General features: G+C 37.7%; 2 protein-coding genes across 7 annotated transcripts in view; one reads left to right on the top strand and one right to left on the bottom strand.

The window, feature by feature from the left end:
- Positions 1-1,586: 1,586 nt before the first annotated feature.
- On the top strand, positions 1,587-6,891 carry LOC143355839 (juvenile hormone esterase-like). The gene is made up of 8 exons (XM_076790993.1): positions 1,587-1,956; positions 2,903-3,191; positions 3,549-3,734; positions 4,286-4,479; positions 4,568-4,724; positions 5,427-5,753; positions 6,470-6,614; positions 6,688-6,891. The coding sequence occupies exons 1-8, from the start codon at positions 1,822-1,824 to the stop codon at positions 6,836-6,838; spliced, it is 1,584 nt and encodes a 527-aa protein (XP_076647108.1). The 5' UTR covers positions 1,587-1,821; the 3' UTR covers positions 6,839-6,891.
- A 442-nt stretch (positions 6,892-7,333) lies between these two features.
- The window catches only part of LOC143355829 (uncharacterized), a 69,527-nt gene continuing 62,270 nt past the window's right edge, over positions 7,334-14,590 (bottom strand). For 4 of the 6 annotated variants that reach the window (XM_076790971.1, XM_076790974.1, XM_076790972.1 and 1 more), the window contains 8 exons: positions 13,504-13,845; positions 12,490-12,784; positions 12,133-12,274; positions 11,037-11,236; positions 10,803-10,955; positions 10,591-10,714; positions 8,988-10,080; positions 7,334-8,289 (listed from right to left, as the gene is read on the bottom strand). In XM_076790971.1, coding sequence (XP_076647086.1) covers positions 8,054-8,289; positions 8,988-10,080; positions 10,591-10,714; positions 10,803-10,955; positions 11,037-11,236; positions 12,133-12,274; positions 12,490-12,784; positions 13,504-13,845 — 2,585 coding nt within the window. In that variant the 3' untranslated portion in view covers positions 7,334-8,053. Of the gene's footprint in view, positions 8,290-8,987; positions 10,081-10,584; positions 10,715-10,802; positions 10,956-11,036; positions 11,237-12,132; positions 12,275-12,489; positions 12,785-13,503; positions 13,846-14,590 lie in introns of all 6 variants that reach the window. The other 2 variants (XM_076790976.1, XM_076790977.1) reach the window with 2 other exon arrangements.

Here is a 14,590-nt window from a genome sequence, read left to right as displayed (position 1 = left end):
TTCATTTTGCTACCACATTTGAGCTTGCACGACCTTCAATGACAGCTCGATGGGGGGCGCGGTAAAACTTCCCCTTGCAATTCTTTGATTTTTTCCTGAGCGAGTTTCCCGGCTGTATGGGGCCGGGCATTGTCAATTTGCATTTTCTGTGGGCTAAAGATGCCCTCTTTTTCAATAGTTCTGAATACAGCCGTTGTAATTGCCGTTGCTGACAATACAACTGAGCAGTAACCGTTTCTCCAGGTTTCAACAACTCAAAGTGAATTATGCCACGCCAGTCCCACCGAATGCACAGTAACACCTTTCTGAGTGATAAGTTAGGTTTAGGGGTTGATATTACGGTTTGATTTGCAGAAACCCATTGCTTGGAACGCTTTGTGTTATCATAAAGACTCCATTGTTCATCTCCGGTAACGATTCTGCTAAGAAATCGATCTCTCCGAAATCTGGATAGCAATCAAGTGCAAATTGATCGACGAATATTCTCGTTGGTCTCGGATAATTGACGCGGTACCCATATTCCTTGCCTACATGCCTTTCCCATTTCGTGTAGGTGCCTTTCTATAGTTGACCATGTGGACCCAAGGCTTCTCGATAATTCTTGCATACTTAATTTTGGATCAGCTTCCACCAGAGATTTTAGGGTGTCGTTATCAAATTCAACTGGTCGTCCACTTCGAGGCCTGTCAGACAGAGCATAATCACCAGCAGCAAACCTTCTGAACCAACGTTCACATTTGTTGACCTTGAATACTGTTGAGAAGCGAGTAAATTTAGTATAAAGGTTGAGTGTCACTGTAAAGGTTGAGTGTCACTGTAAAGGTTGGGGGACACTGAGTGGTGCGTGCGCGGCGAGCGCAACATAGGTGCGTGGAAGTAGGAATTTGGCGCTCTCTCGATACGGCACGAAGTATCCCAATGTATGGACATAGTTTATATGTATCGTTTAATTAAATATACTCTGCGTAAGGGAAGTGAGGTACGAACGTTTATTTGCACACCACCTATTTATTCATCAAATACATCTCCGTAAACATCGGAAATTTTCTTTGCTGTTACCGTTGCATTAAATCCCGCATGAAAATGAAAACGTATGCAATGACGAATATGACCCTTGGAAGTTACGGACGCCGTCATTTTATTACAGGGTTTTAAAAGAAAATTATACTTTTTCGAATATTTTGAGGACAGCCTGCTTTACCGAAAACTGTAAAAGAATACGTGTTTCCTGTTCAACGATCGGTACAGAACTAAAGCGAAAACAAATTCTTTGCAAATAATTGATTACCTATGGGTGCCCCTAATATATGCCGACACGCGTCCGCAACGGTAAAAAGGCTTCGGTGGCTATTTGCCGACACTCGACCGCAAAGGGTTAATCGTCTTAAAAAGGCGAAAATAATACAACAACATACCGAACGTCGCATTACAAGAATGGTCAACATGTCGCCACAAACAAATATATTATTCTTTCTCCCCACTCTACTACTATCTACGCTACGTTGTTCGCAAGCGGTCATGTTACCCCACCCTGTGGCATATTGCCACAGTTTAGGTACGTTGCTCGATAATAAACTGTCCTTGCAAGAAACCTATAAGTAAGGCTCCAGGAAATATGACTGACGCAATTGTGGAATCAGATTCACCTAAAGCAAATCGTGCATGTTCTGTGGTACCCAGACAGCTCGTATAGATATAAAAGCTTTCATTTTAACCGTGAAGCTTGCTTATATATGGTTACGAATTGAACTAATCTCGCGCGAAGTTCGTACTACATATAGTTTAGTGGATTGTTGAAAGTTGACTGGACATTGGTTAATAATGATCAAGCCGGTGGTAAGCGCGAAACAGGGAAAATTGCGGGGCACGTACGTCGAAAGTGCCCTAGGACTCTCTTACATCGCCTTTCGAGGAATACCATTCGCAGCTCCTCCCATTGGAGAACTAAGATTTAAGGTAAATCATTTATTATACGTAGATTGCGCATCTTCCTGTAACATACAAATATTCTGCATCTGTTGCAAGCTACAGGAGCCACTTAAGGGGGTATTCTGGTTTTTAATTTTCAACAAATCTTTTTCTTTTGTATTTTCCCATAAACCCCAGCCAATTTTAAACTATCATAATACTGTTGTATCAATTATGCGAGTTTTGTGCTTTCGCCTAGCTGCGTGTATAGGTTTATTATATCGGTTCCTAAGATAGTTTCAGTCCCCTGCCTGTGGAGTTTTTCTTCGTTGAATCGAAGACGCATAATTTAACACTTACGCAATGTAATGAGCCCTCTGCCGTGTTTGGTACTTCTTTCCTCTTCTCCCAATACGTTATTTTCGAAGAAACAGGAAGAGATTAATACAGTATCTTATATTAGATATATGTGTACATTCGAACTAAATTATGGATAGATCAAACAGATTTCTCATATAATCGAAATATTAAATTATTTTTATTATTCCGTATTCCAGAATTTTCGGTCACCTTTTATATGTTCGTATTACGATGAAACTTTTTAATCGACTCTAGAAAAGTTATTTATAATGAATAAGTGCCGCCGACATTTGCCTCCTATGTCGACATATTTGTCGAAGTAAAAGAATGTAAACATCGATTTAATAACATTGCAAACAATACACAAGGTGTACTAAAAGGACAATCGTATTATTTAAGGAGTTACGTTTATTTTGCTAGAAATTTTTTTAGAAAACTATCAATATTATTATTATAAAATTCCTAATGTAATACTTTTACTTGACCAAAAGTAAGGTAGACGTGTATTCATTGTCATCTATACGAGGATAATTCATGGCAGATACAAATTTTTCATACAAATTTTGATTTCCGCGAGCAAAAATTAATATAAATTTAATCTACGTTTGTATTGCACTAATATTTTTGTTCTTAGGATCCAAAACCACCCGAGAGATGGAAGGGTATAAAGGATACCACCGAAGTTAGAGTAAACGTATCTCCACAAAGAGTAGAGACCCCACCTTACAATATGTGGGGTGATGAGGATTGTCTGTACTTGAACGTGTATACCAGTTCCCTTACCGTACCGAAACCAGTGATGTTCTGGGTCCATAGCGGTGGATTTATTACAGGGGCTGGAACTTCTACAACTTGGGGGCCTGATTATATAATACCGAAAAATGTTGTTGTCGTTTCACCGAATTATAGATTGGGCTCTTTTGGTTGGTTCCATTTTGATTTTCGATTTGAATTTAGATTAGTTTCCATTTTGTATGAAACTTACCAACATATTTGTGAGATTTTTCCGATTAAAACGAGACTAAACATGACATAGTTCGGAGCATATTGGCTTGTACAATTAATGATTCGGTAGAATCTTGATTTTCCGAACCGATGATATCTGAATTTTCGTTTTGAGAGAGGTTGACTAAGTAGAGAGTGGATGAACATTTCAGGATTATTTTGTTCATAATTGTATGATCTGCATAGGAATTCGTTAATTAAATGAGATAAATGAAATTGTCGTAATCTACTATCCTAAATCGAGATGTAGAAATGTTTATGTTAATTTGTCAAAGGTTTCTTAAACCTGGAGCACAAGGATGCGTCTGGCAATATGGGCTTGAAAGACTTGATTCTAGCTTTGAAATGGGTTATACAGAACATTGAAAATTTTGGTGGCGACCCTAATAATATTACGGTATTCGGGTGCAGCGCCGGTGCAGTCTTAGCTCACGCTTTGGCAATATCACCACTGTCAAGAGGTAATTTTTCTACTTCCAAAACTGAATAAATAGTGTAAAAACTCAACGCAATTACTATGAATTTCACTTCCGATCGAATCCTTTTAGTAATATCGAAAGTAAACAACTCACACGCGACGAAAAAGTAAAGTTTTATAACAAATCTAGTCTAATCACTTTGTTATACAATTTCTACCCTCTTTTTCTATTAAGAATTTCACGTTATTAATTGTGCCGCGATCGATCGCCTACTTCAGTAAAAGTAGAAGATTCAAAGTAACAAGAAGAAGATTAAAAAATTATGTCAAACAGTTTTACAGAAAATGGTCGATATATATCGACCTTTCTCAGAATATTAAAAAAGATTGTTAAAAGTGAGAATATATAGATTTTAAAATTATTTTGAATAATCGGTATACAGTAAAAAAGTATACATTTGGTAAGAGAGATATTGTTTCGAAGATTGGAACCCATCTATTAGCTAATCCTATACTTTTCTTATTATTAGCATTATATTAGTCTCAGTTTGTTGTTAGTGTAATCTAATAATCTGGTCTGATTCGTTGTGTTAGGGCTCTTCCACAAACTGATTTTACAAAGTGGAACAGTAACGTGTCCTTGGGGTTTCACAACAAGTAAAAAAAGCTTTAGACTGGTATCAATCCTTGGCATAGACTCCACCGATCCCGAGGAAATACTACAGCGTTTGAGAAAATTACCTGCTACGGACATCATCAAGGCTCAGACTTCCTTACTTACGACTCATGTAAAAATTTGTTTACATCGGCACGATTTCGTATTATTATGCTGTTAAACGTTGCATATCATGCATCGTTTCTTGTCCTTTTTTATAGGAAGCATGCATGTACGAGAGGGAGTTTGGACTTTGCATAGATACAGCATCTGAAAGTCCAGCTCTTCCTGAGTCGATAGAAAAACTACTTTCAAATGATATTAATTTGCCTATGATAGTTGGACACCTGTCAGATGAATTTATTTTTTTTTTCAAAGGTAATTTTTATAAAAATGCAATGACTTTGCAAAAATGCAATTGACTTCCTTTAACTACAAAAAATATTAGTAGTGTACGCACATTTATGATGACTGAATTTATGGACACATTAATATTTATTAGGTGTACAAATTAATTTGTAGCCTTCGCAATGCATCTGAATCTGAAATTAAATGAATCTCGCAATGAAATGAATAATTAATTATTTATAAGACGAAGTAAACGCGCGGAATGAGATTGAGATTATTTTCAATAGTGGAATATACATATTTTAATTGTTTGTGAACAGTTAAAAACTTCATGAAGAAAGGGCCGTGAATTAATTTGTGTATTTAATATTTATATATATATTTTAGTTGTATACTTGATCAATGGTAAGTTTTAATTGCAGACTTTATTTTTCTTATTTTATTATGAAATTATGAATATTTATATGTATAATTTCATATTACTTCGGACGAAGTTCTTTTGTTAAGACGAAAGACTTGTTCCAAAACTTCTTCAAGAAAAAGGTTCATTAATTTTAAAGAATTTTAAAACTTTATGATATTCTTCTAGAATGATCACTATATTCCTCATTTACAAGTTACAAGTTTCTCTTCTCTAGTTGAACTGTTTCTAAGGAAATCATTGTTTGCAATTAGTATAGATATTTTTCACATGAAGAAAATTGTCATTTACAACTTTCTTTTTTGCTGCAGACAATAATGAAAAGAACATCGACATTTTTAACGAGTATTTCTCAAAGTATGTAGAGTTACTAGCATCGACAAAAAAACTGGGATCTGAAGAAATAAAAGAATTAACGGAGACTGTGAAAGATCGTTATTTTAAAGAGCTACCAGCTGGCCAAGATAACATACGAGAAGTGTTAAACTTTCTGGGTGACGTGTATATAATACTTCCTATTAAGCTGTTTTTGGAGGATCGACTGAATAGGTCATCAGAGCCTACGTACTTTTATAAGTTTGGCTACGTTGGTAATCAAAAGTCGTTCACAGATCTCTTGATAAATCGATGCATTTCCGGTAAGTGTACTTCCAAACTTTATTGTTTTATTTATATTCGACTATTCTCTTGGTCTCACTCCGATACATATACCCGACCCGTGTTACGTTTACACTCCTTGGCGACCGAGGCCACTCGAGTTTCGCTGTCCTTTTCCACGTTCGGCACTGCATCAAAGAATCGTGACTCCTCGAGTATAAACGACATCAAGACCCGTGTTGTTCACATACATCGAGAATTCACTGTGAATATAATTTCGTATTGTGGCTTCTTTACAATGGTTTCTTTACCAGAAATGTCTGTAGAATGCATTCCCCTATAGTAAATTCCTGCTAGATAAAGGATTTTTTGCATAAATACAAAAATAGAGCGTACAAAGTACCCGCGTCGGCACAATTTTCAAACTTTAACAACCATTTACAACTATTAGGAAGTAGATAAAAATATAATTCGATATGTATATGGACATGTAGAGGAGAGTCCCCTCTATCTCTTGACTCAACCTTGAACTGCCTCGCGTGTTTAGGTTTTGCGTAACACGTCATTTTTCATCAAAATCGTGCAGTTTTACAAAAACCAATATTTTTCGAAAACCTTGCGTGATAGAGCAATTCTGCTTTCGAATTTGGTTTTAGAACGACAAAGTGTATAAGAATCACCCAACAGGAATTGCAAAACTCGAAAAAACTTTTATTTTGTTGGACAGTGTTATTGTAGATTATCAAAAATGTTTCAGGGGCTTCGCATTGCGACGAATTGGCGTATTTGTTCAACTTACTTTCTTGTAAGTCTGAACAATACGTGGCACCTGCGAGAGGAACAAAAGACCGAGCCGTAATGGAACGATTAACCACAATGTGGGCCAACTTTGCTAAAACCGGGTGAGTTATTTATGAGATTTCAAATGATAGAAGAAGGCATCGAATATTCGTTTGTTCAATATTTGCAATTCAGGAACCCAACTCCTACCCTCAATGGCGATATAAAGGTCCCTTGGGAACAGGCGACGAAGGATAAGATTTATTATTTAGAGATCGATGAAGAATGCAAATTATCCGTCCTTCCGCCACACGTGTTTAATGCATACGAAAAACAAAAAAATTGAATTTAGTAAATGAATAGTAAAAAAGGTAAATAGTAAGTAAAGGGCAATTATAGTAGTTCTAGTGTCAATTCTTGATTTTGTATACATACTTGTTCTTAAGCAACGATGTTTGGAATCATTTTTCTTCGCAACATAATACATACCGAATAATAAAAATGTTGCTAATAATCTATAAAGCGTTATTTTATTTTAACCTATAATTCTCATATGAGGATTACGAGTTAGCTGTTCATTTTTGTAAATAAAATTGTGCAAATAAGAATCCTTCACACACACGAATGATAAATCTTTTTAAAAAACGACCATTTTCGTTTTATTTTATAGACAAAAGGGATAATAATAACATTATTAAATTAAATATTTACCGTCGCAGCAACCATCAGCGACCCCATATCGTAATTTACAAACTGTCATACAATTTGGCTATAATAGAATAATAATAGATTGAATAAAAATGAAAATAACAGGTCACACGTCGGATTACAAAACGAGCAGTCAGGGTACACATTTTTTATTGCTTTTTTCTGAAATTCACGTACAACTTATTATAATAATACATGTCATCGGTTTCGTATGTTCGCAAAAAAACTAAAAGATGCAAATAGAAGTGAAGTAATAAGTACATAATTACACCGCTACGCTTGTAAAATGTCACTGACAGCTATTTACACGCATCGAAAAAGTCTATCCGCGTTTATCGTTCACAAATCAAAAGTTCCGAATGTATCTCACGTAACGAAACACCTTCGAAATTAACTGAATCTATTATCTACACGTTAAATGTTAATCTTAAAATCGAATTAATTAATGTTGCGTTACAACAAATTTCAACAAATAGGACAAATTATAAAATAGAATAAAACAGATTCAAGTGACATTAAAATCTGACACGTGACGGGTGCACGTCTGGGACTACACGGGGTTGATCAAAATGATTAAATAAATACTTTTATGTCGTGAACGTCACAGTACTTATTGCTCTAAAGCGCGAGTTCGATTTTGTCGCAACGGTGTGAAATCGCAGGATAATAAGTTAACCGTTTGGTAACGAGTTTACGGATTTAGAAAAAGATGAGGACAAAATTATTAGTAATAATCTCATTGATCCGAGTTTCGGAGAGAACGGAAGACGAATAACGGACGCTTCCGTTGCGATTAGCGTCGAGATTAGCGTGTACTTGACGTTCTCGGCGTTCTCTCGTTCTTCTCTATTTATTATTTATTCCAGAACGCAAACGCTTTTTGTACCCTCTCGTTGTGGGGCTTTGTAGTTGCAACGGGGACCGTGGGGTACGCTCGTTGCGTCACAGGATTTATTATGGTCGGCGGTGGTTTCGACGCTGCTGCATCCTTCTCGAATAATTTCGCAGTGCGACTCACGTTGCCGGTTGGCACGAATTTACTTCGAATCCGACCAATTAGAAGCCGCGGGTCCTCAATTTCGGTAGGATCTGTAATTACGAAAATGTGCATATAATCTTCCGAATAGATCGTTCAATGTTTCAAGGGAGAACGCCATTTTGCTATCTTCAAGAAGTTCGAATAATAATTTAGTGCATCACAAATCAATTTAAAGCGAAAGTTGTGCTATAACTTGAGTACAGCTCTTTATGCAAAATACAATTTTTCTACCTGAATTGATAAAAAACAAACAAACAAACAAACAAACAAATAGGTTTTATATAGAAATGTATTCCCTTTCTTTATCATTTTAGTAGATTGAAAATAACATAACAGTATTTCTAAATTCTTCTAATGTCTTTACTATTTCGTGTTTCACAAAATCAAAACCTTTTGTATCCGGAATTATTGTAGCGTTCTCTCTTAAAAGCATAGGTCGAGTGAAACAGTTAAAACTTTCAATTAGTTATCGGATAAGTGTAATTTCATGACCATTATCTCTTCTGTTCCGAGAAAACTGTTATAAAATGCAATGTATTAATTGGAAGCTTCTATTCAAAGTTAACTCAGAACAGAGAAGAAAACCTTCGTTGAAAAAGTCAAAATATCGATGAACAAAATGAACTTTCATTCTTAATATATAACAGTTTCATTCGATCTGAGCTTCAAAGTGAATCGTCATGGAAAGGTTTAAAGTAAATTAAAAGTCGAGCAGTCGTTAAAACAAACCGCCGCACAATGGACACACCTTCATGCCGATTAAATTCATGCGAAGTTTTAGTCGGACCACTGATAGTCACAGCAGCGGAGTCTCGACTATTTTCCGACGGATCCGCCATTTTCTCCGTCGTTTTGCGGTACTCTAACCGTGTCGAGACATCTTTGACGTTACCATTGTTATTCTCATTGTCCTCCTCCTCTTTGATCGACGAGATACCAATCTCGTTCACATGTTGCAGAGAAGCGGACAAATTCGAGGTACAATCGCCTATGCCCGAATCTCTAGAGTCACCCCTGAAGACTCGTCGTGATCTCTGCGAGATCAGGCTCGTGTCCTGATCCGTTTTCCCTTTCGAATCGTTTTCTTCGCTCCTCGAAATCTCTCGATATACATGTTGTTCGTGAACGTTTAACGTTGAACTTGATTCGAAAGTCTCGGAGGTGGTCTCGTCTTCGATTTTTGGGTTGGACGGAAACTCTTCTCGACGATCGCTGTACTCTTTCGTCTCTTGGTATTCCCTCGCATCGAAGTTGTTTACATCCTTTTCCTCGAAGCGAATGCTTTTCACGATCGCGGTGTCTTCTTTAATAACGATCGACTCCTCCATTTGGTACTCCGCGACGATCTCCATTCCCTTTCCGAGCGTTTCCGTCGCAGAAACTAACTGCTCCGCGGTGACGGCTGTTCGGTCGACGGTTGTCTGCGCGGTGTCGGTTTCCTGGATCCCTTCGGTCTCAGTTTTCCACGAACACGATCTCGCAAGGTCCCTCGAAGGTTCATTTTTCAAACTGGAGTCGTCAAGCTCCGACGACGCGTGCGCTTCCATTTTTCGAGGAGCGTCTAACGTTTCTTCCGGAAAGATGCTCACCTCTGTCTTGTAACAGAAAGAATACACGTTCCTTTTCGCGGCGTCCGCTTGGCTCGTCTCGCTTTTCTTTTCGGCGACGCATTTTTTCGGCTCGTCCGGTGACGATTCAATGTCGATCGTTCTCGGAGAGTCGATGGGATTCGATGACGGTTCCGATGTAGGCGATGACTCGACCGTCGCTGTTGGACTTCTTCTGTTGTTCGCCGAAAGGATTGCCATTCTTCCGAGTGCACGAATGGCGTTTCCTGTTTTCTGTGGCAACAAACGGAAACACACGCGCGCACACAGCGATCAAACCATGCTCTTATTGTTAGTAATTTAGGTGGGATTTACTGTATGGCCACCGCGATGTGCGTGGAGTATCATAATATTTCGAGTACAATGACGAATTTTTAATCGTTTCAGCCAGCTACCATTCGAATATGTAGGCACCGTATTATCAGGTTGTTGCGTATCAAATGTTCGGTTATACAAAATTACAATCTACAGGTTTATTGTACATGTTTATCGCGAAGTATGACCGAGAATGTAACCTACTCGGAAAAATTGAACCACTTGGGTCTTCGAATCAAAGAATAGAATGGGGCAACGTGTGATATAAATATTTACAAGAACGATTTTTACGATTCTGCTTGTGTAAAATTACCAGTTCAAAAACTTGATTATCGTCGCTATAAAACGATACACTCTGTTGATTATGCAAACAGAAAGCAACAGCGAAAACTGCAAACACAACGAACGTCTTATTGTTTTTACCCTTACCTGCCACTTTCTTCGTACGATGAATTTCTTCAGTTTTTCTGTTGGCAAGGCTATTCTGCTCATAGCTTCTGTGTGCTGTGCCATCCACGAGTGTTTCAAGCACTGTCTTGCCGACATTCGCAATCTATAAAATAGTAAATGCAATCGTAAGAATTTATCCTATAAACTGGAAACGAATGCAAGTTCAATAAAATGAGCAGATCATTGCATACTCCTTTCGCTTGACAAGTAAACCGCTAATGAAGTCCTTAGCGTCGTTCGATATTGCGTCGAATGCTTCGTCTTCTAGGTCGTAATCCGCTCGAGTAATGTTCGCGAAGGTTTCGGCGTCGTTGTCGCCCATAAACGGCGATAAACCGGTTAACCTGAACGATTAAAACGTTGTTCAACGTTCAATAAACCTTTCGTCGGTGAAATACAGTTTTCTTAATTCGACAAGCACTCACAGAACATAACAAATCACACCGACGCTCCACATGTCCGACTCGGTACCGATCGGCTCGTAACTAATGATTTCCGGTGGTATGAATTCCGGTGTACCGAACAAAACCCTGATCGGTGTGTCCGGTTTCAAAGTTTGAGCAAGACCAAAGTCGATCAGCTTTATCTGATGGGACGTCCGCGTTCTGCACATTATGTTCTCTGGCTACGAAATAAATAAAACACCAATTAATAAGTAGTAACTTGCCATCGTATCTCAAGTTTTCAAGTTCTCAAGTTGACAAAATTCACCTAAAATTTCTAAAATCACCTAAAATCTTTTACATCGGTCGTATTTTTTCTTATTTTTTTAACGTGCTAAAGGTGGAAAAATATTTTTAAAAATTGGTAACTTTAGTTCAAAATGCCGCCATTTGGTAAATAATGAAGATTTTTGATTGATTTGATTCGGACCGTAGCCACATTCGTATCGATTAATATGTTTCCTCATTTTTTGTTTGTTTCGATCGGTAAAGGAAGAATCAGAAATTCAGTAATATAAAATATTATTTGAAATCAAAATATGAATTATTATAGCATATATAAAATCGTAGTACGTCAGCGGCATTTACGCTAATAAATAATAATAAGTAGTCGTAATTAGTAGGAGTAGTAATCATGTTTGTTTCTGTGTTCAACCATCGTATTAAAGCAAAATCATGTTATTAAAGTTTGTTTTTTCTTGTAACCGTGTACCCACTGTTTTCATGTCCTTACGTCGCAGTCGAACAGAAAAAACGTCGAGTAAAAAAGCAATTGGATGCTTGTTTGTTCCTCCAAATAATTGTACGTTGGCGAACTGATAATTTTCCACATGCTAATTGTGCGGTGTAATGTTCCTAGCGTGCATGTTACGATAACATTGTTATAGTCTGGTTGTGAAATAATCATCGATTTTGACCGAGGCTGTGCACGCAGTTGGAATTTTAGTTTCGAAGGACATTAGAAAATAGACGATATTAAAAAATAAACAGAAAATAGATAAATGATAAATTATTTTGAAATTGGAACTGTAATAGGTTGCGCGAGATATTATTTAGTTTCAATAACGTTTTCTCTTACCTTCAAGTCCAAGTGGACCACTTTATTCTGGTGCATATATTCCACTCCCTCGCAGATCTGTCTCATGAAAAGAATACTGTCTCTTTCAGTTAGTGTGAAATCATCGGCGACAACTCTCTCGAATAGTTCACCGCCAGAAATGCTGCGGAACAGAATTACGATGTTAAGTAATCCGTATTAACGGTACAGTTTAATAAAACACAGCTCCACTTTGCATCTAATATTATGTGGTGCCAAAAGCCTATCAGTGAAATGAAAAATCTATTCAACCGACAAGTTGATTAGTTTTATTATTTTTTTTTCGATTATTATAATTATATAAAATTCTTTCCGCGAATAATTCAGATGACTCCTTACTATTCGGTGATCATAACGATCTCTCGAGGACTCTCGAAAGCAGCGGCGAGAAGAAGAAGCTTCGGGTGCCTGAGCATGTTCATAATTCGGATCTCTTCTCGAACTTGCTGCCGATCTTTGGTCTTGATGGTCCTGACGAATTTAGCAGCGAAGCATGTTCCAGATTGTTTTTCGGTAACTCTTCTTACAGTACCATATCGACCTTTCCCGAGCTCCTCCAATACCTCGTATCGATCGGTAAACAGAAGCCCATCTTCCATTTCAACCACTCGTGCTTCGAAAGGTGGTTCGAATTCTTTTCAAACATTGTCATAATTAACAGAATATTCAGTTAAGAGAACATCGACTATTTTATCATGGATTGCGAATATCGTTACCGATATTCGGGTAGGATTCTAAAATATGATCTACAGAACTTTTACCGTATCGGTTCTTTTACCAATTTGAGTTCATTTTGATTGGTTGTGTTTATGTTTGTGTTACCGTTGGTTGGCGAGAGTGTGGTTATTGGAGGATGTGAAATGTGGATGTGTCTGTTAGTAGAAATTTGTTTTCCACAGGCAAATCGTTATCTACTGGAATTAGTCGTTCAAGTTATGACGCTATGTACATACGTAATACATGCCCACTTTCCTTTTAATCTGCACGTATTACGTCATAAGAATCCTCAAAACCACCGAACCCGATACCAGTCTGTCAGTTTATGTAGTCTTTCGAATTATATTACTAGAAGTTCTCTGTTGCGATTCGAGTGTATTACCCGAAGGAAATAGCTCGTATTAGAACACGTGTATAAATGTTAATTTTAATGCTTATGAACCAGATTAACTTCGTAGCAGAAACCATTACTCGAAGAACATGTCCGAATCAACGTTTCACTAATTATTTTCAGTAAGGTGGCGTAACGTATTGACTCATCGAAAAATTTATCAGAACTGGCGTACTCGTCAAATATATCTGCACAAATATTCACAATCCACTGACAAGAAATTTGTAATTTTTCTGTATTCTTACCTTCTTCGTCATCGTATATTTGCGTTTCACCTTCCATCGGGATTCTGACGTACTCGGATTCGTTTCCCGGTTCACTGACTCCGTGAATGTTCTCCGCTCGAACACGAAATCGACATTTTTCGCCGGGTTCCACGCAATCCTTCCCAGAAGTCTGTATCCTGTAACTGAGCGAGTGACAAGACTCGGCGATGGTCGTCCAGGTATTTTCTCCTGCGCGATTCATTTCCACGGTGTAACCGGTGACTGTACAGCCTCCGTCGTATGGTGACGATCTCCAATTGACGGTGGTCGTCCCTGGAGAACAGCATATGCTGGGAACACCTGCTGGTGGGTCCGGTGGTCCTAGAAAATTAATCACAGATTTTTATTGGTACAGTGTTTGCTCAGTATATGTCGCAAAAAACACGGGTCTAGCCGGAGACATATGTAGGTCAGGAAATACTATTCTTTGATCAAGGCTGAACGTAGAAAAGGACAATAGTCAAAATAGGAAATAATGAAAAATAAGAAAGTTTGCCCTTCCCTTACGGGGCATGCTCCGCGGTAGTGGGGACTTTTAGCGTCTAGGCATTTCGGACATATACAGGGTGTTCGACTACAGGTGGGAGAAAATTTAAGGGTTGATTCTCCATGACAATACGAGACGAAAATGAATAGTAAAAAAATGGTGTTTTCGGCTTCATTTTTTAGTTATTAACGATTAAAAATTCGCTTAAAATGCGGCAACCTGGCCAACAGAGGTGTACGTTGCTTACACGACTACGGTTCGATTATCCTCGACAAAATATTTTTTGATCTAATCGCGGTTTTCTAATAACCGTTATGGTTATGGTTTCACTGTATACTTTCTAGTTTTCGTAGATTAGAAACTTATTTTGGAACTGAATTTCACTTTTTAAAAATACACGTATAGTTGAGGCATGACTGCTCTCAATTAGGTATAAAAAAGAATTACAAAGAAATTCTTTTCACAAATTCACAAACAAGTCGCGATAGTTTGCCAACGATCTTCTTACCAATGATCCCAAACAGTGACTGACAACGAGTCCGTTCGAAAGAAATGGCACGCACGCGACCATTACCACTG

The sequence above is a fragment of the Halictus rubicundus genome, chromosome 7 (genome assembly GCF_050948215.1).
Source record: "Halictus rubicundus isolate RS-2024b chromosome 7, iyHalRubi1_principal, whole genome shotgun sequence".
NCBI lineage: Eukaryota > Metazoa > Arthropoda > Insecta > Hymenoptera > Halictidae > Halictus > Halictus rubicundus.
This window is presented reverse-complemented; position numbering and strand designations above follow the sequence as displayed.

Coding starts and splice junctions, on each gene's coding strand:
- LOC143355839 (XM_076790993.1), top strand. CDS start 1,822: ATGATCAAGCCGGTGGTAAGCGCGAAACAGGGAAAATTGCGGGGCACG. Junction 3,192..3,548: donor TTATAGATTGGGCTCTTTTG/GTTGGTTCCATT, acceptor AATTTGTCAAAG/GTTTCTTAAACCTGGAGCAC. Junction 4,480..4,567: donor CTTCCTTACTTACGACTCAT/GTAAAAATTTGT, acceptor CCTTTTTTATAG/GAAGCATGCATGTACGAGAG.